General features: G+C 37.7%; 2 protein-coding genes across 2 annotated transcripts in view; one reads left to right on the plus strand and one right to left on the minus strand.

The window, feature by feature from the left end:
- The window catches only part of LOC131016333 (uncharacterized), a 609,307-nt gene that overhangs the window by 504,040 nt on the left and 78,270 nt on the right, over window positions 1-26,997 (minus strand). The gene's annotated exons all lie outside the window — the stretch shown is intronic.
- Window positions 1,317-25,638, plus strand: LOC131016304 (protein SPIRRIG-like). The gene is given in 20 exon segments (XM_057944967.1): window positions 1,317-2,133; window positions 6,636-6,708; window positions 6,834-6,919; window positions 7,372-7,507; window positions 7,596-7,652; window positions 8,447-8,620; window positions 9,835-10,026; window positions 10,148-10,213; window positions 12,171-12,285; window positions 12,538-13,709; window positions 14,444-15,143; window positions 15,230-15,332; window positions 15,434-16,548; window positions 16,705-18,355; window positions 18,504-20,289; window positions 20,291-21,549; window positions 22,432-22,740; window positions 22,874-23,180; window positions 23,286-23,432; window positions 23,969-25,638. Coding segments are annotated over 20 exon segments (10,833 nt in total). The 5' UTR covers window positions 1,317-1,927; the 3' UTR covers window positions 25,148-25,638.

The following is a 26,997-nucleotide window of genomic DNA, read 5'->3' on the forward strand; positions in this document are numbered from 1 at the left end:
TCAGTGAGTGGAGAAATGAGCCACAAGTTAGTGAGTGTAGAAATGGACCCACAAATTATTACTAAAAATAGATTATGACATCTTTTTGTGGACAGACCAAAATAATAAATTAGAACATCTTTTTGTGGACGGTGGGAATATAATAATATATTAATAGGTATGTCGTAATATTATGACTATTGAACACGTTTTATTTTCGAGTAACTCATGACATATACTTGAAAATAATTATAATTGAGGTGATCTTGGGTACATCCAAGTGCACCGTACACCTGAGTTGACCTGTATCCAAATCTTGACCCGCATCTTGACTCAAATTGTGTAAATGACACTATTCGGTTATATAAATGACACTGTCTGTAATTGACACTATTATATTATGCAAATGACATTGCGTATAAATGACATTATAACACTGTAAATGACAATGTGTATAATTGACATTATCCAGAAATATAAATGACACTTCCTGTAATTGACACTATGATATTGTAAATGACACTATGATATTTTAAATAACACTATAATATTTTAAAATATTACAGTGTTATTTATATAATTGAATAGTGTCAATTATAAATAGTGTCATTTACACGATTTGTGTCAAGATACGAGTTTGAATTAGCATGCGGGTCATAATCTGAATACAGATCAACTCGAGTGTACGATACACCCGCGCATACAGGAGATTATGTGATTATAATTTGATTTATAAAACCTATTCCTAAGTAGGGACATGGCAAAAAGGCAACTAAATCCGAATATGTTGCACTATATAAACTTAAATTTCATAATTGTTAGTATATAGTATTTACATATAATTATTATCCATAAATATTGGCTATAATAATATAACAATACGCAAATGCGATTTACAGCACCGGTATATTTAGTAATATCAAAAAGATAATGTGGTTAAGTTAGAAATCTCACATGACACTGTATAATTAATTAGTCGAGATTTTGATAATCAGTAAGAAGACTTTTTTCATAACCAACAAAATACTTTTTGATACTTTCGTAATTGTTGCTGCAAACTCGTTATTATATGGAGTACTATATATATATGGATTATTATAATAATAATTATTAAAATTAAAATAAATAAAAGGGATAGGAAGAAAAGCTAAAGTAACAGGTCTTCACGTTGGGGGTATCGATCTCCGTAAGCCACGTGGCAGATTTATGGACGTGGATCTGAGTTGCCTACGTGGAATATCGCAAGTTTTAGGAACAAGGGTTTAAGCCTTTATAGGAAAAGAAGAAAAAAAAGAAAAGAAAAAGGAAAATAAAGAGCTACTAATATTATATTTAGAGAGAGAAAGAAACATGTTAGAGATACAGAGCGAGAAACAAGGCGCGGAGAGGCCGTCCGAAAACAAGAGAGAAAACACGCTGCATTTTCTTTTCTTCTTCTCTTTGCTCTAAACTTTTTCTTTTCAACTCCCAATTTCTAGGGCAAAATCTAAGATTCAACACCCTCTCGATAATCTATAAGAAAATTGTTTGACTGACATTTTCGATTGTCTCCTTCCCAACTCCGACATAGATTAATCCGGCATACACATAAAATATATAGATTAGATTATTTCTCTTAATTAGAAGAAGCGATTGAATATATACACATCCACCTATATACACACCTCCGCTCCGTTTCTACAGATCCTGCTGCATTTAATCCTTAATCTGACTCCAGTTGATCACATTTTATTTCGGTTTTTGGTTGTGTCATTTCTTTTATTTATTCGTGTAAATAAATCTGGGGATGAGCTGGGAGATCCTTCTAGACATAATCTAGAAGGGTTGGGATTTGAGATCTGATTGTTGATGCTTGGTACAATTGAAATCTTGGCTCTCGGATGAGAGAGCTGTCTTGGTTGATATATTTTTATCATCTGTTCCATTTAGTTGAGACATCTGCTCATATATGTTTGGAAATTCAAGTGGAAAGAAAACGATGAAATGGGTAACATTGCTTAAAGACTTCAAGGAAAAAGTTGGTCTTTCCCCGCCTCCGGCGTCGGCCCCAACAACTCCATCTCCACCACCCCCGAGAGATAGAATCAGCAGCAGCAGCAGCAATGCAAACGATTTGTCACCGACCAGCCCAGACTATTGGTCATTGCCTTCAAGGTTCGATTTTTATTCAACCGAAGAACTTTGACCGAGTCTCTCACTTTATTTTTTCTCTCTCTCTCTCTGTGCTTTATGTTATCGTTTTAGTTGCAAAAATGGACTATTCAACTGCAGTATTGTGAGCTCAAGGATCTACCTCGAGATTTTTGGTGGTTAGATACGGATTAACTTATGATCAGCTGACTTACTCTTACTGAATATATCTTTCAAATTTATTCTATGCGAATTTGGAGTAGTGGTTTTAGTTAATGTTATTGGAGTCTGTTTGCTGTTGATGAGTAGAACCTCTTCATCAGTGTAATAAAAATAACTGCATTTTAAGTGCATAAAAATTGGTGATATTTGTTGAGTTGTTACACTTCCTCTACATGTCTAGTTTAAATTGAATAAAGAGCTCCGGACACCATATCATTTTAATGAAAAAGATGGTGAATTTGAAATTCCATACTCTGGCCACTATCAGCTTCGTTGCGATCTCATTTAGCAAATAGATATGATCATCTGTGGTAGAGTCAAAGTGGATAGACTTTGGTATTAAACATGGATGTCTTGGATGTATGCGCTACAGGTCTTTGTTTATTTTCATTGGGAATTTAATTCCATACAAAGAATTGCATTGCAGGATCAACAGTTTTATAGATGTGAGCATGTAGCATGCATTGAACTTTTAAATTGCAGCATTTGTGGCTCTGAAAAGAGCATGCATTGCCATTTTCCTTGTTGGCATATTCATGATTTCTGTATTACTCTTTTTGGTACTTATGGTAGGGTATTCAATAAACCTTTAGTCAGAACAAGAAGTTTGTAGATTCTTAAGGAATATGTATCCAAGTAAAATTTCATATGTATTCTTCTCTGCGTAGCCCTCAGGTGTATAGTCTAGATTTTATGGTGACAAAGTGGCTTAGAAATATGTAAGAATCTGTTCATATTGACTTGAGCTTGGTCTGTTCATATTTCTCTTGGAGTTTATGGGCCTCAATCTGGGAGATTCTGGTATGTTCATGTTCCTATTAAGCATTCATTAGGTGCAGCAAGCTGCTCTCTAGCCAGTTCTGGAAAACATTTCACTATATTAATAGTTGTTATGACCATTGGTCCAATATTCAAGAACTTGATGATCCTACGAGACTTCAGTGAGGTCTAGCCATCATATGAGCAGGGCTCATTCTTGGTTTAAAAAAGCGCGCTTAAGCGCAAAAAAGCGCACACTTTTGGTGAAGCGCAGGTTTGGGCTTTTTTCTGGGCGAAGCGCGCTTACCTACAGGAAGCGCTGAGAAGCGCACAAAAGCGCACAAAAGCGCGCCTAGGCGAGAAGCGCTGAAGCGCGGGCTTTTAGTATGTTAGGGTTAGGTTTTTAAAATTTAAAAAAACTAGGTTTTATTTCATTAAAACAAATGCGTGCCTCCCGTCTTCTCCCATCCCTCTCGCGACCTTAACCTGTTCTGCCCACCATCCGGCGCCGCCAGCCGTCGCGCGTCGTCGCCAGCTGTCCGCCGCCGCCGCCGGTCATGATGATTTTTGATTAGTTGCTTGAGATTTGATTGAACTTTTAGACTTGCGTACTTTAAACTTAAGTATTTGTGTGTTTTAATTTTTAAATTAAGTATTTGTGGTTTTAAGTATTTGAGTTTTTTGCTATAAAATATATTGTAGGTAAATATATTAGAATTTTTTAGGTTTTAGCGCGTTTCGCCTACGAAAAGCCCGCGCTTTCACCAGAAGGCCGCGCTTTAAGCCCCGGGGCAGTTTGCGCTTAGGTGCGCTTCACGCTTTTTTAAACCAAGGGCTCATTTATATTCAGTGGTTAAACGGGATAGGCTGTGCCGCTGTGTAGTGATCCAATTAGCTGTGCACTTCAAAAGACGAAACCGTATGATGTCTTGCAGGGTTTGGTCCAATTCAAAGTTTATACTGGATGTGGCGTGGTATCATAGGTGGGGGGAGTATTCTGGATTTTACTTTTGAATTATCATCAAAATGATATTACCGAAAGCAGTTACCTCTTCGACATAGGATTGGTAGTCTCCCTCCAAAAATCTTGCCCACTCTCCTTCAAATTTGTGTGATTGCCGATTTTCATTCTGCCATTTCATAGATTTTCCGAGAACGGACAAACTATTTTTGGGCCTCAACCAGATCTCCTGTATATATAGTGACCTACACCTACCATCCAAGGAGACCCATAAACAGTAACCTACATGTTATGATTGGTTCTATGTTATGGAACGTCCAAACTACTTGGGAAATTATGCTTAGAAAGGATTCTTCATTTGCATAATCTATCCGTTCTTTATACTTTTATCATTACTTAACCACAAACTAGTTGTCTAATTTTTAACATCATTTGCATACCCCATTCCTAAATCTTTTAACTTCTAGTGCATTGTAAGGATGTTGAGATATGCAACAGCAACGTGTGTACTTGGCGTGATATGCTTAAGGGAGTGAGAATGACGGAAGGGGTAGAGGATCAATTGTGGGGAAAACCTTCAGGTCCATTTTTGCATGCCTTTTTATAGGTATCTTTTCCCTTATGTTTGTAGTGATTTTTCATTTAGGAAACTGATTTGGATGGATCCAGTACATAAAAGGTTAAATACATGTGAAATTGTTCAGATGAGACATCTTCACACTCTATCCTTAGAGGATCAAGATCACATATTTATACTCTGGTTTTGGAGTGCGTTGAAGGAGCTGCCAATACTATAGGCCCTACCTAGTTCAAGAAGAAGGTTGTATTCTTTGGAATTTTGTATTAGCAAGAGAGGCAGATTATTTGGGAATCAATGTACACAATGTTGTGAAAATCGATTGAGGCGGCCGCCTTGAGGCGTGCCTCAAGGCGAGGCAGTGGACCAACCGCCCCAATTTTACGCTTTTACTGATTTTACAATTTTATGCTTTCATCAGCTGCAATTGTGTATTATTAAAGTATTTTTTTTTACTTTCAAAAGGCCAAGGAATCAGCCTCAACTTTTATGCTAAAAGGGCCCCATTCAGCTGCAACTTTTATGCTAAAAGTATTTCTAACCCTAACTATTATGTTGAACTATAAATATATTATAACTTTGCATGAGATTCACAAGGAATGAGAAGCAGTCAGCGTCCTCATTTCCACAGCAGCAGTCAGCAGTATAAAATTTTAAATATTTGATAAGCTGACGAATTTGGTGTTTTTGAGATATTTTCAACTTTTATTTTGATTTTTAGAACTAATAAATTCATAATTTATATATTTATGATTTTTTTGCTCGGTGTGAGGCTTATGCCTCAAACCGCCTCGAGGCTTGCCGCCTCGCTTCGACGAGGCAAAACGCCTCCTGCCTTAAGCTTTTCACAACATTGAATGTACATGAAATTTTTGGTTCGAATGGATGCAAAGAAATTGGAGTTGACGAAGTTGAAGAATCATGGGATGATGTATGGGAAAGATTGAAGATCAAGTTAACAATTTATGAATGACATTATTCCACGTTGGAATTTAATGTTTATAATAGAGCTCTCACTTCACTTCTTTTGGTTTAATGTATGTGCATATTTTCATCTACTTGTACTATTTTAAACACATTTACTACATTTGTAATCTTTTTTGTTTCTTCTAAATCCAATATTTCATCCTGGACTTGTCTCTCTTCCCATCATAGAAAGTAGATGAATCCTTAATAATTAATATGCTGAATTCAGTTATCTCAAAAAAAAAAACGCTTCATTCAGGAGGAGGTGATTTTTAATTGTATCCTTGAGAGGTTTAATACATTATGTATAGCTCAAATCTATTTTCTTCACATGCTTGATAGTGGGTTCATTTTGTAGCTTCATTTCAGTTTCAAACACAAGCATACTTAAATAATGAGCTTATTTTTATTTCTCTCTCTAAACAATGCCACTTGGTAGGATATAATCTGTAGTTTAGTAGCTTTTGGACATCAAAACTAGAAACATTTGTTTGGAACCTATGGTATCCTTGGTCAATTGGTCTTGAGTTCCATGGAAGTGCAAATTGTGGCCGCAATTAACACATTATGTTTTATTGGTCTCGGTAATGAATAGTGCTGATATGAGAGCATTAGTCATGATGCCTTGAAAGGGACTAAGTTTTTAATCAAAGGCGAAATCTTTTTCCATTTGGGAAGATTGGTCTGAATTGGAACAATATATTTGTTGGAATTTCTTGATATTAAGATGTTTTATGATTCTAATTTTTGGTGCTCTTAATTCTTACGGGCTTTAGTTGATTTATGAGGTGGTAGACTGAAAACTGGAAATTTAAGTTCCAAATTCTGAGAACAGTATTTATTACATTTTCGTTTCATCTGGGATGCTTTTCTTCATGTATGCAACTAATATATGGCAGATTATCGTAGTACCTATGTTATTCTTTTAGAGCTCCGCATTGGTGCTTTTACTATTAATTTTTTGATTTTCGGCTTGTTTCATACTTGGCTATTTGAATAGAAGAAAGTGATAAAATTCTTCCATTTTTCGATCCTTCAAAGCAGAGACAAAGATGAACTGGAATTGGATTTTAAGAGATGCTGGGAAGAGTTCCGTTCCTCCAATTCTGAAAAGGTGTGTTTACATGTCATTAGAATATGCCTAACTTTATTTATCATTGCATTTTGGTTGTGTTACTGTTGCAATTACTAATTATATCACTGCTGTTTATATATTCATCATTTCGTTTTCTGTCTCAGGAGAAGGAGAGGGCCTTGACTTGGACTGTAGAAATTTTTTGTAGATTAGAGAGAGAACACAAAAATGTCGCCCAATTAATTTCCATGTAAGAGAGATTTTTCTTCAATTCATTTACACATATTTCAATGCTTTGACTGGATGCAGACTTTTACTCTTGAGACATGCTAAATATTGCTTTGCTGCCAATTAATTATGTTTTTGAAGAACCAAGTTTAAAAAAAGTGTGGTTTATATATTCTAGAAAGACTAAATGGCACTCTCTTATGAGAATGATATTATAGTACAATGAAATTAACACACCATGGAAATTACTTCTGAAATCTTTCAGTAACTTTTGCTGTATTATAGTATAAGACATGTTTGTTACCTTCTCCAGCTGTTTACGAAACTCCTGGAGATGCACTGTTAGACTAAAATTAATACGATTGATCATTATGGATCATATCGACTACAACTGTTTTTCTCTTGCTCTTAGAGTGTTAAATTTTGAGGCTAGGATGATGTTAATATTTGATATCTGAATTGCAATTAATGCAGATTGGTAGAGACACACATTTTTTCGTTTGTTGTGGGAAGGGCTTTTGTAACTGATATAGACAAGCTGAAGCTTAGCAGTAAAACAAGAGCTTTGGAAGCTGAGAAAGTTTTATTATTTTTCTCAGAAATTACAAAGGTATTTTCAGATGTTTACATGTATAAGGTATTCCTGTTTTTGTGGAGTATGCTCTTCGATCACAACTTATGCTCATAGTTCTCTGCAGGATGGCATTACACCTGGTGCAAATCTGTTACATGCAGTGGAAGTTCTTGTATCCGGGGTTTGTTTACTGACCCATAGGAAGAGTTCAATAAAATAGTTTGTGTTTTGATGCTCCATTTTGAATATCTAGGATAACTCAAACTGATTATTTCTATGTCCTAAGTTGACACAAGTTATTTGGATATTATAAAAGAAGTAAGGAACTTGTGTCCCAAGTTTTGGCACCCAGGCAACTTGTTAAATTTCATCAATTTCCATTCTTTTGGATTAAAATGTGAATAAAATCTAATGCATATACACTATGCTCCATTCATGTCAATGATGTCACAAAGCCAATGTGAATTTGTGGATTCTGTATGTTGCAAATTAGGCTGTTATATTTTTTAGTGGAGTGTAATTTTCCCCATGTTGCCACTTAACCACGTGACTGGGGACAGGCTTTGAGTTATTTACTTCCTTGTGCAAGGGGACAGTGTTTATTCGGATATTATAAAAGAAGTAAGGAACTTGGGTGAATGTTCAATTTTGAAAATTCCCAAGTTTTGGCACCCCAGGATACTTGTTAAATTTCATCAGTTTCCATTCTTTTGGATTAAAATGTGAATAAAATTTAATACATATACATTATGCTCCATTCATGTCACAAAGCCAATGTGAATTTGTGGATTCTGTATGTGGCAAATTAGGCTGTTATATTTTAGTGGAGTGTAATTTTCCCCATGCTGCCACTTACTCACGTGACTGGGGATAGGCTTTGAGTTATATACTTCCTTGTGCAAGGGGACGGTGTTTATTCTTATTATATTTATCAGTAGTTTGTTACTTATGCTTTTGATGATTTTGTGATTGCAGCCAGTTGATAAACAATCATTTCTTGATTCTGGGATCTTTTGCTGTCTTATTCATGTCCTAAATGCTCTTCTTGCTCCTGATGGTGGCAGTCATTTGAAAAACTCAAGTCACAGTGAAGACTTGTCAACATTTGATGAAAAAAATGATGAAACTAGACCTGCTCGCAAGCTTGAGGTTGTTTTTTCCCCTATATTCTTTTTGTATTTTAATTGAGTTTAAAGTATTACTTCGTATTTGAAGTGCTAAGCTACTCCATTTACATTTTCTGTTCTTTGGCATGGTCTAGTGATAGTGATTTTCTATGTTAATTTGGTAGCTGTGTTGTTACAGGTTCCAGGGAATTTTGTGTTTACTAGGGGTTTATAGTCTTCTTCATCTAACAGACTGTTTCTGTTGGAACTCTCAACTATCTTTTGCATGTTGAATATTTGACTTTCCTGTGTTTTATGCCATTTCATTCCCTACAATTATTATTAGAGAGAAATCAGATGATTGTTTTTTCAGACCAGTTCAAGTCTTTCTCAAGCAGATTACAGGAGAAGTTGAATATTCCCATTTAGAGAAAATAAAATAAAAACACGAGTGATTGAATCTGCATGAAAACTTATGATATCCTCAATGAAGTACATAGGTCCTTTTTGCAAACTGCTCAGTGTAGTTATGAAAGGTACATGACTCGTGTGTCTCATCATGGTGAGAGCATATATGTGCCAGAATTAGTTTCAATTAGATCTAAATGCAAGTCTGAGAAGAATCAATGTCTTGAGATGTCCTCTCATACTAATACCTATATAATTGTCAAATGAAGCTGCGAGTTGGTACATTCTTTATAAAACTCATTTTCGTTTTCTGATCTCATAGAGGTTCACCACGGTGGGCAATGTCGCTCAACCTTCAGGGTCCGAATCACCAATATAATTGCTTTTCATTTCTATTTTGTCTTATGACGTTCGTAACTGGTTATGATGCTTAATAAACTAGAGTGTCATCTATGTTGCATTACTTATTGAGTTGATAGTATATATTCCAGTGCTGTAGTTTGCTTTTGTTTTGTTATGTTTGTAGTAGTAGAACATATTGTTTTTCCCCCCTCTTTCTTCTGCTTGTTTATTTGTTGATTCTTTGTATTGTTGGACATTGTTGCCAACATAATCGATATTATATGCTGTGGTGCCCCTTGCTATCTACTGCATTTATTTGGTTTTTATATGATTTGATGCTCATTATCCAAAATATTAGATTTTTCATTACTCTGTGTCACAGTATGATCAGAAAATCTCTGCTACCTGGGGAAGTATTTTCCTGGTTATGTTAGTTGCTTAACAATAATATACAGGGGCCTTTATTTATGATCTTGAGAATTCTTACCCAGTTAAACTTTTTGTCAGGTTGAAGGTAGTGTTGTACATATTATGAAAGCATTGGCTAGCCATCCTTCAGCTGCTCAAAGTCTGATAGAAGATAACTCACTTCAGTTGCTGTTTAACATGGTTGCCAATGGTTCTTTGGTCGTGTTCTCTCAATTCAAAGAAGGTCTAGTTCCTCTACATGCCATTCAGCTTCACAGACATGCCATGCAGGTAACAGAATTTTATCTGGTGTTGGAATAGTGACGAATTATTTATGCATAAAACATCTTGAAGCATGACCTCATTTCCACTCAAATTGGTCAACTGATGACTCACTGGCTTATTATTGCAGATCCTCAGTCTTCTTTTGGTTAATGACAATGGTTGCACTGCCAAGTACATACGCAGGCATCATCTGGTATATATATATGTGTGTGTGTGTGTGTGTGTGCACATAATATATTCTTTGCATGCACTTCTCCATTTTCTTCTTTGTTGCCAGCCATATTATGTCTTTGGGTTCTTTGAATTAAGAAGACATAAGAGCGTGTAATTATTGTAATTCCGCTTGAATCATTATTTATTTGTTAAAACTTTTCAATCACTGAGAGATGGTAGTCTTTTGAATTAGTTTCTGAGAGTTAAAACCAATTAATCTTTATCTTTTTGGAGCCAGTTTGATATGAACTCTGGAATTTGAGTCAAAGATGCGTTCCTCCCATCATCATAGAATGAAACCTTGACAAATTCTTTCTTGTCTATCTACTATGATAATGTTGGAATTATATATGGTATTTTAGTATTAGGTTTTGATTATGTTTTGTAGTTTAGGTTGGTCTCTTGTATTTTAACATGGTATCAAGAGCCATAGGATCTAGGGTTTCGAAATTAGAGTGTTAGAAATTAAAAGTTAGGAGTTTTGGGTGGAAAAGGAGGCAGCCACCCATTCTTGTTCCAAGTTTCACCGGTCGACACCGCCTGGCCAGGGAGGTGCGCCGCCCCCAGACTGGCCTTCGCCGGATGTCTGGTCGCCGGAATCGGTGTATGTGGCTCTCACGCGCTGGCGATGCTTTCTGCATTGTTTCCATTTTCTGGAGCGTGTAGACGCGTTTATCGCCGGAATTTTCTCCAGCCGGTCCTGGTTGACTCGCCTCGTCGTCCTCTATCTGTTTGGGTACTTGTTTGGATTAGCACGGAGAGGTGTGAGATCTGTTCTTGTCCAGTCAATTTTTGACGCGTGTGTTGCTGGAATTCAGTCCAGTTTGTTGCATTGTGCATTTTGTTTCGTGTTGCATTGTGCCTTTCGTGTGTTCATGAGGTTGTGCCCGTGATGACAAGATTCAAGGAACTCAAACTAAATTCAGTGAATTATTTGGATTGGCCTCAGACTATTGAGCTCTATTTGTTGAGTGTGTTCATGGACCATCATCATATGACTGATGAGTATGGAAAGTTCAAGAAATTGCGAGGTCTCAACCTACTTCTGTCATTGCCATTGCTGATTCAAAATCTCATGAGGAAGAAGATATTTGGTGAAGGGAATCGGTCTTCCCATTTTGAAGGGACTTTGTCCACTTTTGTTTTCTTTCTGGTCTTTGGTTTCTTAGTTACTGTTTTCTTTAGATAAGTGAGTCTTGAGTTCTATTTTTTGAGGTCAATAATTATTTTGATGCTCCTTTTCTGACAAACTAGGCATGATTAACATCTGTGTTCTAGCTTGAGGCAGGGTGTTGGAATTATATATGGTATTCTGGTATTAGGTTTCGAGTATGTTTACTAGTTTAGGTTGGTCTCTTGTATTACAAATAGGTGCTTTATTGAGTTGATGAATATACAGAAAATTAGTCCCAAATATGTTTCCAACATATGTTTAACGGATAAATAGTCGGTATACCTTTTCTCCTAAAAAATGACAACCGATTAATGGCTTGTGTATGAATGACCTATTTATATATACCATATAAAGAATGACTCTTTTCTTTGGATATCATATAATTATGCTATTCCATTAAAGATTATGAGGATTATGGATTTATATCTCGATGGGAACCATCTAACACTAATATGGCCCGACTCCCTTTACACATGTAATTTTTCAAATTTGTGGACTAGATTTTTGATATTTTTCATATGATACCTAATTTGCTAATATGTCAAGCCCATTGTTATAGCCAATTAAGATTGACTACAGATACCAACTTGTTTCTGGTGGAGTTTGTATACATGTGAACTTCAAAGACAAAAATGTTACTGAATTTTCATTCTCAAATGTCGTTCTGCGCTCGTTTGGTCACTTTTATTGATTCCTTGCCGATAATATAATCTAGCTTTTGCTTATAAAGCTGCTTCCTTTTTTTTTCCCCTCCTTTTGGCAGATTAAAGTTCTTCTAATGGCCGTGAAGGATTTCAACCCTGATTGTGGGGATCCGGCCTACACTATGGGCATTGTAGACTTGCTGCTTGAAAGTGTTGAATTATCTTACAGACCCGGTAAGTTTACGTACTTCCTTATAAACTGAAACGAACTTAAAATATTTTTTTCTTCTCAACTGAAAGGCTGCAATTCTTGAATTATCCAAAACTTTTTTTGTTTTATTACAAAAAAATTGAAAATTGAATCGCTTGAGTGAGAAGTTTGGTGTGACCCAACTTGTCACCATGCTTTCTCACACAGATACTGAACTGCTTAATAGACTCGGATTTAATTTTCTTCAAATTTTTTTATTTTTCATTTTTATGTAGAGGCTGGTGGTATCAGGCTCAGAGAAGATATTCACAATGCTCACGGCTATCAGTTCCTGGTTCATTTTGCCTTAACTCTATCAAAAAACAGATCTGGCCAGACTTTCTATTCCATTACATCTGAAGACTCCGCTTCAGGCAGTTTACATGCAGATGGGAGGGTGGAGGGAAAGAGCTCAAACGATAAAGTAGGATTAAACAACTCGCCACGCAGTCTCTCACCAACGCTTTGTAGGCTCCTTGATGTCATTATTAATTTCGCCCAAATAGGTCCCTCAGATGCTTCGGAATTATCTGGAACAAAAGCTTCGAAAAGTTCTAATATAAAGCCGAATGGGCATGGCAAAAACCATACATCATCTGGTGATAGACCAGTGGATGACATTTGGGAAAAGGATGATGGCCAAGTCAGAGATTTAGAAGCCGTACAAATGCTGCAGGACATTTTAATTAAAGCAGAAAGTACAGAACTGCAGACCGAAGTATTGAATAGAATTTTTAAGATATTCTCAGGTCATCCTGAAAACTACAAGTTGTGTCAGCAATTGAGAACTGTTCCCCTCTTGATCCAAAATATGGCTGGTTTTCCTTTGTCTCTACAAGAGATAATCTTGAAAATTCTTGAATATGCGGTTACTGTTGTGAATATCATCCCTGAACAAGAGTTGCTTTCACTTTGCTGCTTATTGCAGCAACAAAAATCTGCTGAATTGAATCATACAATTCTGTCCTTTCTCGTGAAACTCTTATCATTTGATCAACAGTACAAGAAGATCCTAAGAGAACTTGGTATGCTGGAGTTTCTATTGGATGATCTTAAGCAGCATAAATTTCTCCTAGCGACTGAGCAGCTAACTGGTGGCCATGGTCAATTGGAGAGAAAAACTAGCCCTAGCAGCTTCAAGAAGCACTTGGACAGCAAGGGTGCAATTCTTTCTTCTCCAAAACTCTTAGAATCTGGTTCTGAGAAATTCCCTCTTTTTGAGGTAGAGGGGACAATCTCAGCCGCTTGGGATTGTTTAGTTTCGTTACTAAAGAAAGCAGAAGCTAATCAAGCATCATTTCGCTCTGCTAATGGTGTCTCTATTATACTTCCTCTTTTGGCTTCTGATGTTCACCGCCCTGGTGCCTTGAGGGTGTTGTCATGTTTGATTATTGAGGATGTCAAACAGGTGAGAAAGTTCTTTATTCATTCGTTCTAATCTTGTAGTACCTTGAGCTTTAGTTATAAACTTTTGATGAAGTTCTTGTCTCTATTGTTAAAAGTAGATAATGTCATAATGTATGTCCTTCCCCATATTAAGTTGTGTATTTTGATATGTTCAGTGTTAACTATGTCGTGTATTTTTGAAATATCCTCAGGATCAATCATCGGGTATGAGAATAGAGATGGTGCCTTAAAGTTTGCTTTATTTAGTTGGCTATGTGTAAAATGGTTAATGGACACATCTTTGTATCCCTGCGCCTGTTTATTATTAGCAGAGGTGTTTTGGCGAGTGCAAGGAAAATTGATTTATATCTATGTTAATCACTCGTATTAGTCTGAATATCACATAGAGTTTTCTTCAAAGTTAACAATATCCATCACTACCTTTTTACATTGTTAAAATCACTATGTTCTCTCATTTCCTTTTGAAGAGCCTGGGTTGAAATAATTTATTGAGAAACATGGCTGCTTGTGGCTGGCGTTTCTGAAAGTTCATTGATGTCAAGGCATAATGTCTTGGTCATGTTGGAACAAATCATCTCTAGTTTATGCTGGAAGTAATTTATTGTCATATGATATGACCCAACTGAATCACATTTTAGTTATATGACTGCTGTTGATTCAAGGAACCAATGTGCTCTCTGTTTTAATTAGCTAAATCTACTGTATTAATTTGCCTGCTTTTCCATTTTCTATCAGGCTCATCCGGAAGAATTGGGTACTGTGGTTGAAATTTTGAAGAGTGGAATGGTTACGAGTGATTCGGGATCTCAATACACGCTTCGAGATGATGCAAAATGTGATGCTTTTGGAACATTATGGCGCATATTAGGAGTTAATGGCTCAGCTCAGAGGGTTTTTGGTGAAGCAACTGGGTTTTCTCTTTTATTAACCACACTTCACACTTTTCAGAATGACAACGAGCAGAAAATCCAGCCATTGATCTCTACGAGTGCCAAGGTGTTTACATATATGATGCGTGTGATGGCAGCAGGGGTTTCTGGTAATGCAGTCAATCGGATAAAACTGCACACAGTATTGGCATCGCATACCTTTTCTGATCTTTTATGTGATTCTGGACTCATTTGTGTTGACTATGAACGCCAAGTCATACAATTGTTTCTTGAACTTGCTGTAGAGTTAGTTCTTCCACCATTTTTAACATCAGATGCAGCTTCAGTAACTAGCGAGATGCAAAACGAAACAGCTAGTTTTCCTTTGATTACTCCATCAGGTTCTTTCGTCCCTGACAAGGAACGTGTGTACAATGCTGCTGCTATCAGAGTGCTCATACGCGCCTTATTGCTGTGCACTCCAAAGGTGCAACTTGAATTGCTCAACCTTATTGAGAAACTTGCTTGTGGTAGCTCCTTCAATAAAGAAAACCTCACATCTGTAGGTGCGAATCCGCTAAGTCAAGTTTGAATTCGTTTATTCTGCTGAGTGTAGTTATCACATGTAATAATTTTGTTCCTCTACTGCTAGGTTGTGTGCAACTTCTTTTGGAGACTATTTACCCATTCATTTCAAGTGCTTCTCCTTTGGTTTCTCATTCTTTGAAGATTGTTGAAGTTCTTGGTGCCTACAGGTAACGACAATAACTAATTTGGGCTGGGATGCATCTGTATTCTTTTAGGCCATTGAATAACAAACTTTATTAATCTGCGGATGCGAAATTTTGATTGGCAGGCTATCAGTTCCAGAACTTAGAATTCTTGTCAGGTATATATTTCAAATGAGAGTCAAAAGTTCTGGTCGCTGTCTCGTTGAAATGATGGAGAGATTGATCCTTCTAGAGGATATGGGCTCCGACGATGTATCTCTTGCACCTTTTGTGGAGTTGGACATGAGCAAGACTGGACATGCTTCCATTCAAGTGCCATTAGGTGACAGATCATGGCCTCCGGCAGCTGGTTATTCTTTTGTTTGCTGGTTTCAATACCGAAATCTTCTGAAATCATCTGCTAGGGAGACTGAAGCGCCTAAAGCTGGATATTCTAGAAGGCGCAGCTCATCAATAGGGCAGCAACTTGGATCCCAAGTTCTTCGAATATTCTCTGTTGGGGCTGTTGAAAATGGAAATACTTTTTACGCTGAGCTACTTTTGCAGGATGATGGACTTATAACCCTTGCGACAAGTAATACTTCTTCCTTGACTTTTTCTGGGGTAGAAATGGAGGAGGGTAGGTGGCATCATCTTGCAGTTGTACATAGCAAACCAAATGCTTTGGCTGGGCTGTTTCAAGCCAGTGTAGCATATGTATATGTTAATGGAAAACTGAGACACACTGGAAAACTTGGATACTCTCCCTCTCCTGCGGGTAAGGCTCTACAGGTAAATATTGGGACACCAGTTGCGTGTGCTAAGGTTAATGATTTGTCATGGAAACTCAGATCTTGCTACCTTTTTGAAGAGGTACTCTCACCAGGTTCCATATGTTTTATGTACATTCTTGGAAGGGGATATAGAGGGCTTTTCCAGGATAGCAACCTGTTGCAATTTGTTCCAAATCAGGCATGTGGAGGGGGAAGCATGGCTATTTTAGATTCTTTAGACACAGACTTGCCTTTGACCGGTAACATGCAAAAGCCTGAGAGTGCTGGCAAACAAGGCGCCACTAAAGTGGATCAAAGTGGAATTGTTTGGGATTCTGATAAATTAGGGAACCTATCACTGCATTTGTGGGGCAAAAAACTGATATTTGCATTTGATGGGACAAGTACAGAAATGTTCCGAGCATCTGGAACCTTATCTATGCTCAATCTAGTTGATCCTCTTTCAGTTGCCGCTTCTCCTATAGGGGGTGAGTGAACATATTGTGTCTATTCAATTCGAACATATGCTCATATATAGTTCTGCTTTGGCTAATTGGTTTATTTTACATATTATAAAATTGTTGCTGTTTCTTTATACTGAAGTTTGTTAATTTGTTTTTTTTTTGTTTTTGGATTTCTTCCAGGGATACCGCGCTTTGGCAGACTTGTTGGAGATATTTATGTTTGTAAGCAATGTGTCATTGGTGATACTATACGCCCCATTGGTGGAATGGCTGTTGTACTTGCACTTGTTGAAGCTGCTGAAACAAGGGACATGCTTCACATGTCATTGACATTGCTTGCATGTGCGCTTCATCAGAATCCTCAGAATGTTAGAGACATGCAGAAGTACCGAGGATACCACTTGCTAGCTCTTTTTCTTCAGCGCAGAATGTCATTGTTTGACATGCATTCACTTGAGATCTTCTTCCAAATTGCCGCATGCGAGGCTTCATTCTCCGAACCAAGAAAAATTGAAACAGTGCATAACAACCTCTCACCTGCAGGCACCATTAACGAGTCCAACTTTGAAGATATTACTTTATCAAAGTTCCGTGATGAATTTTCGTCAGTTGGGTCCCCAGGGGATATTGATGATTTTTCTGCAACAAAAGATTCATTTAGTCATATATCAGAGTTAGAAAATACAGACTTGCAGACAGAGACATCTAATTGCATTGTTTTGTCTAATGCTGATATGGTTGAGCATGTGTTGTTGGATTGGACCCTTTGGGTGAGAGCTCCAGTTCCAATCCAAATTTCTTTACTTGGATTTCTCGAGCATCTTGTCTCCATGCATTGGTACAGAAATCACAATCTGACAATTCTTCGCAGAATTAATCTTGTTCAGCATTTGCTGGTTACCCTGCAGAGGGGTGACGTCGAAGTGCCAGTGTTAGAGAAATTAGTTGTTCTGCTGGGTGTCATTTTGGAGGATGGGTTTCTTCCTTCTGAACTGGAGCTAGTTGTGAGGTTTGTAATTATGACATTCGATCCTCCTGAGCTAACATCTCGTGATCATATTACACGAGAAGCAATGGGGAAGCATATCATTGTAAGAAATATGTTACTTGAGATGCTAATTGATCTTCAGGTCACAATTCACTCAGAGGAGTTACTTGAGCAATGGCATAAAATTGTTTCATCGAAATTAATCACTTATTTTCTTGATGAGGCTGTTCATCCTACCAGCATGAGGTGGATCACGACTCTTCTTGGTGTGTGTCTGACATCATCTCCTACATTCGCACTTAAATTTCGCTCGAGTGGAGGTTATCAAGGTTTGGCAAGGGTGCTTCCTAGTTTCTACGATTCTCCTGATATATATTACATTTTGTTTTGTCTGATATTTGGGAAGCCTGTATATCCAAGATTACCAGAAGTCCGCATGCTTGATTTTCACGCACTCATGCCAAGTGACAGTAGCTACATAGAGTTGAAATTTGTAGAACTTCTGGAATCCGTTATTGCCATGGCAAAATCAACATTTGATAGGTTATGCAAGCAATCAACTCTTGCCTATCAAACGGGCAATCTTTCTCATGTTGGTGCTAGCCTTGTAGCTGAACTCACGGATGAGCATGTAGACGTGTCTGGGGAGCTCCAAGGTGAAGCTCTCATGCACAAAACTTATGCTGCTCGCTTGATGGGTGGAGATGCATCAGCGCCTGCTGCTGCCACTTCAGTTCTCAGATTCATGGTTGATCTTGCAAAAATGTGTCTTCCCTTTTCTGCTGTCTGCAGACGTGTGGAGTTTCTTGAAAGCTGCATTGACCTCTACTTTTCCTGTGTCAGGTCTCAGACATATTTTCATACCTGGCCTCTAACACAGTCAATAATATGCAGCTATTAGTTAAATTTGATGCATGTTGCATATGAGTTCATATTATCGTTGCTGTGGCTGGTTTATTTTGGTTAACTAAGTTTCTCTTTGTTAATCCAGGGCTGCACATGCTGTGAGGTTGGCCAAGGAACTCTCTGCAAAAACTGAAGACAAGAATTTGAATGATGGTGAAGAAGATAGCAGTAGCTCCCATAATACTTTCTCTAGCTTGCCTCAAGATCATGAGCTTTCAGCAAAGACCTCTATTAGTATAGGGAGCTTTGCCCAGGGGAATGTTAGTGCTAGTTCAGACGATATTCCTGTTTTCCCAAATAACGTGGTTAGTGAGAAACCAGATATTGGTATTGTGGAAACACAATACAAGCCAGTGAAAGAAGATGCACAAGCTGTGAGGAACTTTGATGTTGAAGCAGTTGAGCAGGCATCCCATGCCACTTCTGGCAGCAATGAGTTCAGTTTTTATGATAAAAAAAGTACATCAGATTCTAGTCATCAAAAGGATTTGCATAGTACTTTGTCTTCTACTATGCTGGAGTCTCCTGTTATGTCTGAAAAATCTAATTCCATGATCTCACCGACCTCTTCTTCTTCTCCAGTTTTAACTTTGACATCTTGGCTAGGGGGTTCCAATCGAAGTGATCTAAAATCCCGGTCGGCTCGATCCATGGATTCTTTTGTATCATTGAGTGATACCAATCACACTCCAGACTTGAAGTCCTCTGATCAGACTAAACCTGATTCAAACATGTTTGCTATCAGTCCAATGCTTCTGCTGGAAGTGGATGATTGTGGCTACGGAGGTGGTCCATGTTCCGCTGGTGCCACTGCAGTTTTAGATTTTGTAGCGGAAGTTCTTGCTGATTTTGTCACTGAGCAAATGAAAGCTGCATCAGTTGTTGAGACTGTGCTGGAATGTGTACCTCAATATGCTGATGCTGAATCTGTTTTAGTTTTTCAGGGCTTATGCCTTACTAGATTAATGAACTTTCTTGAGAGACGTCTCTTACGTGATGATGAGGAAGATGAGAAGAAGTTAGATAAGACCAGGTGGTCCTTAAACCTGGATGCACTGTCCTGGATGATAGTGGATCGGGTATACATGGGAGCTTTTCCTCAGCCAGCTGGCGTATTGAAGACTCTGGAGTTTTTGTTATCCATGTTGCAGTTGGCAAATAAAGATGGGCGGATTGAAGAGACAATTCCAACAGGCAGGCTCCTTTCTATTGGAAGAGGAAGCAGACAACTTGATACTTACATACATGCCCTCTTTAAGAATACAAATCGTATGATACTGTTTTGTTTCCTTCCATCGTTCTTATTCACCATTGGGGAAGAAGATCTTCTTTCGCGTCTGGGCCTGCTGAACGAGCCCAAGAAAAGATTGTGTGTATACCCATCACCAGATGGTGAAGGGATTGATGTTTTCACTGTATTGCAGTTACTGGTTGCTCACAGGAGAATAATATTTTGCCCCAGTAATCTTGAGACGGACCTGAATTGCTGTCTTTGTGTAAATTTAATATCCCTTCTCCACGATCATAGACAGAATGTCCAAAATGCAGCTGTTGATATTCTCAAGTATCTTTTGGTACATCGAAGGGCTGCACTTGAAGAGTTTTTTGTTTCTAAACCTAATCAAGGATCTTCATTAGATGTTTTGCATGGTGGTTTTGATAAGCTTTTGACTTTAAACTTATCTGGATTTTTTGAGTGGTTTCATAGTTCTGAGTCAGCTGTCAATAAAGTGTTGGAACAGTGCGCTGCCATTATGTGGGTGCAATATATTACAGGGTCAGCAAAGTTTCCTGGAGTTAGGATAAAGGGCATGGATAGTCGCCGTAAAAGAGAGATGGCGAAAAAAACAAGGGACACATCAAAAGTGGAGCAAAAAACATTGGGAGCAGGTGAATGAACGGAGAATTGCACTTGAGTTGGTTCGTGATGCCATGGCTACTGAGTTGCGTGTTATCCGTCAGGATAAATATGGATGGGTGCTTCACGCAGAAAGTGAGTGGCAGACTCACCTCCAACAACTTGTGCATGAACGAGGAATATTTCCGATCAGCAGATCTTCTATCAATGAGGAGGAGCCTGAGTGGTATCTTTGCCCCATTGAAGGTCCATACAGGATGCGGAAAAAGCTTGAACGGTGTAAACTAAAGATTGATACAATCGAAAATGTTTTGAATGGACAATTTCTGTTAGGGGAAGGAGAACTTTCCAAGGAGAAAATTGAAGATGAAGATCATGCCTCTGATACTGAATCGGATTCTTTTTTCAATCTATTAACTGCCAAGCCAAATGATGAATCTTTTAGTTCTGAATTATATGATGCATCAACTTTCAGAGAATCAGAAGATGCTAGAGATATAGCTTTTTCTGGAGTTGGATGGAATGATGATCGAGAGAGTAGCATAAATGAAGCAAGTCTACATTCAGCTACTGAATTTGGCGTCAAGTCAAGTGTTGGATCCACTCAAAGAGCTGAAAGTGTTCCAGGAAAGTCTGAGTTAGGCTCCCCGAGGCAATCTTCTTCTGCAAGAATTGATGAAGTCAGAGTGGCAGAGGATAAATCAGATAAAGAACTAAATGATAATGGTGAATACTTGATCAGGCCTTATCTGGAACCTTTCGAAAGGATCAAGTATAAGTACAATTGCGAAAGGGTTGTAGGCCTTGACAAACATGATGGTATATTTCTGATAGGAGAATTATCCCTGTATGTCATTGAGAACTTTTATATTGATGATTCTGGGTGTATATGTGAAAAAGAGAGTGAAGATGACCTCTCTGTCATTGATCAGGCTTTGGGTGTAAAAAAGGATTTTTCCATGGATTCTTATTCCAAATCCACTCTGTCATGGAGTGCTACAGTGAAGGCTTATGCTGGGGCTAGGGCCTGGGCATACAATGGTGGTGCATGGGGGAAGGAAAAAGTGGGGAGTATTGGTAATGTGCCTCATCTTTGGCGTATGTGGAAGCTTGACAGTGTCCACGAGCTTCTAAAGCGTGATTATCAGCTTCGGCCGGTTGCTATTGAGATTTTCAGCATGGATGGTTGCAATGACCTATTGGTTTTCCACAAAAAAGAAAGAGAGGAAGTTTTCAAAAACCTGGTGGCCATGAATCTACCTAGGAACAGCATGTAAGTTATTAAGTTTCTTCTGTCTCAGTGGTTCCATACTTAACCTGGCATTTCATTACTGCTTCTATAGGCAGCCTGTTGATTGTGTTACTATAACTAATTTGGCTAGCTGTCGGTCCATTATATTTTTTTCCCGTATATACTGTTGTTTTTCAGAAGGGGATTGAAGGTAAGCTTTTACCTTAAAGCAATACTAAGAAAAATAGTCTATTCAGTTCTCTAACTTTTCACTAACTTTTTTTTGAGATGTCAATACTTTCTTGTTACCATATACTCTTAGTTAACCAGAGCATGTCTCGAGAGATATTCTCTTTATAGGTTGGATCAGTGAATATTGTAACTGCCTTGCAAAGATGATGATAAAGTTCCGAGTTGTATTGGTGTTATCTTTCTAGAGAATGCTTCTGATTATTCTTTGCTGAGAATCGATGGCTGTAGGGATAGAAACACAATTCTGGATTTGATTTCCTTCAGAAAATCTTGCTGGACATGCTTTTTTCATAAATTAGTCCTCCCATGCCCAGTTTGATGCTAACAAAAAGTATTCACTACGATGTAGTGTGCCTGGTTACAGTACTCTGGGAAGGGTGACACCTGTTTACTTAAATCTACATTTGTTGATATCACTGTCGAAAAATATCCTGGTATATATTGGCTAAAATGCTTTTGCTTCCACTTTGTGGCTATTCTGTCATTGTTAGCCTCTTCGTTTCGCTTGTTACTTTCCCAGCTTGTCTGAAACAACTTTTATGTAATATTTTTCTTTTGGTTATTCAATGTGAATAAATATTTTCTAATCTTTTTAGTTTATGGTACTGTTATGCTTACCGTTTTCTCAATAACAAAGTTTGAGCGAACATCCATGATGTATATAATTTACAGGTTAGATTCCACAATCTCTGGGTCAACCAAACAAGAAAGCAACGAAGGTAGCCGTCTATTCAAGGTTATGGCGAAGTCCTTCTCCAAGAGATGGCAAAGTGGAGAAATTAGCAATTTTCAGTACATCATGCATCTCAACACACTCGCTGGCCGTGGATACAGTGATCTTACGCAGTATCCTGTGTTTCCTTGGGTGTTGGAAGATTATGAGAGTGAAACTCTTAATTTCTCAGATCCAAAAACCTTCCGGAAACTTGATAAACCAATGGGATGCCAATCATTAGAAGGAGAAGAGGAGTTCAGGAAGAGGTTGGCAATGGTTTTATTAATTCCTTACTCCGTGTTCTCGTCATCCTAAATCTTCATTCTCTGCCCCTCTTCCCCATTCTCGTAACGTAATAATATTTTTTCTAATATGCTCTCTCTCTCATGTCACATACAGATATGATAGCTGGGATGATCCAGAGGTCCCAAAATTCCATTATGGTTCTCATTATTCTAGCGCTGGGATAGTTCTCTTCTACCTCCTACGCCTGCCTCCCTTCAGTATGGAGAACCTAAAATTGCAGGGTGGACAATTTGACCATGCTGATCGTCTTTTCAACAGTATACGTGATACATGGTCGAGCGCTGCTGGAAAAGGCAACACTTCTGATGTCAAGGAACTAATTCCTGAGTTCTTCTATATGCCCGAATTCCTGGAGAACAGGTTCAACCTTGACTTGGGTGAGAAACAATCCGGAGAGAAGGTATGTGGAAGTATTTAAAACGTTGGCTGAGTTTGTTCCCCGATTTGATCTTTTTCCTGTATTAGTTTACATCTGAGTTTGCTGACAGAGCATAATCTTCTACAGGTCGGTGATGTTGTCCTGCCACCATGGGCCAAGGGCAGTGCTAGGGAGTTCATCAGGAAGCACAGGGAAGCTTTGGAGTCTGATTATGTTTCAGAGCATCTGCATCATTGGATAGATCTTATTTTCGGATATAAACAGAGAGGGAAGGTGAGTGTCCTCGAATATTTTCCATGATAATGCTGAAATATATATATATATTTTTGTTCAATCATTGTTTGTGATGTTTTTTATGGCCTTATGTTTACTTTATCTTGCTTACTTATGATCTCTTTCGTAGAATAAAGAGCTCTTGCAGTATATGTGATCAATGTCACCTTGAAATAATATCTATTCTGGGGTTATATTTATTCTTTTTATTAAATTATCAGTCATGTATTATCTTTATTTCCCTATTTATGGATCTGGGTTCTGGAATAGGAGAATAGGATAGTGAATTTCATATTAAGTTGACCTGAATCATTTTTCAGTCCTTGAGAGCTTTAGGATTCTTTGCATTGAAGCGTTGCCTTATTAGACAATTCGAAGGATAACTATTTGAATGAAGGCCTTGCATTATACGGGCTTTACTTTGTATAGACATTGTGCTAGATCCATCACCTGTCTTCATGTCAGAAACATCAGCTGTTAGCTCATTCATATTCTATTCGTATATTTATGGTAAACTAATGATGCGTGTTTCCCAGGCTGCTGAGGAAGCTGTTAACGTCTTCTACCATTATACATACGAAGGCAGTGTTGACATTGATTCAGTTGCAGATCCGGCTATGAAAGCTTCAATACTAGCACAGATTAATCACTTTGGTCAAACACCAAAACAACTCTTCTTGAAGCCCCATGTCAAGAGACGAACAGACAGAAAGCATCTCCCTCACCCACTTCGGCATTCTGTGCTGCTTGTTCCTCATGAGATTCGCAAGAGCTCGTCTTCTATATCTCAAATTGTGAATTTTGGCGACAAGATTCTCATTGCTGGTGCAAATAACTTGCTAAAACCAAGAACATTTTCTAAAAATGTTGCATGGGGTTTTCCTGATCGGAGCTTGAGATTCGTGACCTATGATCAAGAGAGGCTTCTTTCTACTCACGAAAATCTTCACGGGGGTAACCAGATCCAGTGTGTTGGTGCGACCCATGATGGTCAGACTTTGGTTACTGGAGGTGATGATGGCTTAGTCTGTGTTTGGAGACTTGGCAAAGATGGACCTCGTGTACTTCAACGCCTGCAGTTGGAGAAGGCTCTTTGTGGTCATACGGGTAAAATCACCTGCCTTCACGTTAGCCAGCCCTACATGATGATCGTGAGTGGCTCTGAGGACTGCTCGGTAATAATATGGGATCTGAGCTCTTTGGTTTTTGTGAGGCAGCTTCCCGAGTTCCCGTCACCGGTGTCAGCAATATACGTGAATGACCTGAACGGAGAAATTGTGACTGCAGCAGGCGTGATGCTCGCTGTTTGGAGCATCAATGGTGATTGCCTTGCAGTGGTTAACACGTCACAACTCCCATCGGATTCCATCCTCTCCCTCACAGGTAGCACTTTCTCCGATTGGCTAGATACCCAGTGGTATGCATCTGGTCACCAAAGTGGTGCAGTCAAAGTCTGGAAGATGGTTCACTCTTCCAGCAACGAGTCGAGCCAAGCCAAACAAAATACTAGTCCCAGAGCTGGTCTGGGACTTGGAACTAAAGTTCCCGAGTATCGGTTAATCCTGCACAAGGTGCTAAAGTCCCACAAATTACCCGTCACGGCCCTTCACCTGTCGAGTGACCTAAAACAGTTATTGAGTGGGGATTCGGGAGGCCACCTTCTTTCATGGACGTTACCAGACGAGAACTTGAGATCCTTCATGAACCATGGCTGATGAGAGCAAGTGAGAGTGGTGGCCGAATGTTCTCAGTTGCCTCCTTTCATTTACAGGCAGATCGAGTCTCTTGGAATGACTTTGACGAGGATGAAACTAATCGAGATGACAAATGCCAGCTGCGCCAGTGTGCTGCAAGAACGAATGAGAGCTCAACCTCGTGCGGAATACTTGGAAGCTTGTCGTGGTCGGAGCTCGGAGGATGCTGCAGGTGGTGTCGTAATTGCAACAACAAGAGTGGTGGGGCTTTTCTGCGTGGAGGTGTGGTTTTTGACACTGTAAAATTATCTTGTACAGATATAATATATTAAGTGTTTGACAAATTGTAAGAGTCTCTGCTAATCTTATTACCAATGGAGGAGCGACCCCACTGCCTGGGCTTAAACTGCTCCATTTTTTGTTGTGAAATGAGATGTAAATGAACCTTGGCCGGTTCGTATATAATATATATATCTAAACTTATGGGGGATGAAATTTCCCCCTTTTTTTCATTTTCACTCTTCAACTTATTATCTGCGCTTCTTATTCCAAATTATTCTATGTTATGATCCCTCATGTATTTCGAACCCATCACCATTCTTTATATAGTCTTTGGAACTGTCGTACACTAAACTAGTTTTGCATGTTATGATGCACGATTTGTTACTTTAGCTATGTTTGATGTCAAGGGAAGCAGCGTAGGTAGGGATGTCAATCAGATCAATCTACCGAATTTTGAATTAGTTTTATACTTTTATTGGGTTGCGGGTTATACGATTTTTGGGCTATTTGAATTGGAATTTCTTTGACCTATAAATTCTCGATCGTATCGGGCTAGTTGAGCTATATATACACAATTAACTTTTATTAAAATTTGTATTGTCTCCGTTTAGAAAGGTGGTTTAGGGACGGGGGAGTAATATGAAACTCTTAAAATGATAGAGGTGTACACATTTTTCTTAAATAATTATCAAAATATACTTTTCTATAATAAAGTCCACCTCGATAGCAAGGATATAATAATTCGCCCTAGGTACTCGGACCTACTAGAAATTATATTTTTAATAGGTCTCGTGATACTATTTTTAGGGAAGGATTAGTGATTCTTGATACACTAGGCTAAAGTTTTAAAACAATTTTAATAAAATTCTTTTCCAAGGAAAAAAAAATCAATGTTAAAGAAATTTAAATATGGAGTAAATAGTACTCCATCCGTCCCAGTAGTAATGTCTTATAACTTTGGACACGGAAATTAAAAAAAATTATAATTAATGTATAAAGTGAGTCCATTAATAATAGTTTAGACTTTGGTTGCGAAATTAAGCGCCAACTTGTATACATTTTTTGATAGTATAATATTATAATGCAATGATAAATTAATACGCCCCCTCGTACGATGCATGAGCTATAATATATTTATTTATTTTTAAAATTTAAAATTAAGTAAAAATATCAAAATGTCATTATTTATGAGTTAGATTAATTGATAATAAAAAAGTATGTTAATTTAATTATTATTATTTGATTTAAAATAGTGTACAATAACAATATTATCAACTTAAGGAGTATAATATTAAATTTAATGAGTATTTTATAATAATAATAATAATAATAATAATAATAATAATAATAATAATAATAATAATAATAATAATAATAATAATAATAATAATAATAATAATAATAATTTCTAGATTGTAAAGTAAATAATTTAAGCCAATCTCATTTTGAGCAAATAACATTAAACCACCAATAAAAAAAAATTAATAGTCGTTATTTAATATAATAATTTTGGGCTCTTAAAAATTCAAACTATATTATTATTAAAAGTTCATACTGAAGGAATATTAAATTTAATTAATACTCGATTT

The sequence above is a fragment of the Salvia miltiorrhiza genome, chromosome 3 (genome assembly GCF_028751815.1).
Source record: "Salvia miltiorrhiza cultivar Shanhuang (shh) chromosome 3, IMPLAD_Smil_shh, whole genome shotgun sequence".
Lineage (NCBI taxonomy): Eukaryota > Viridiplantae > Streptophyta > Magnoliopsida > Lamiales > Lamiaceae > Salvia > Salvia miltiorrhiza.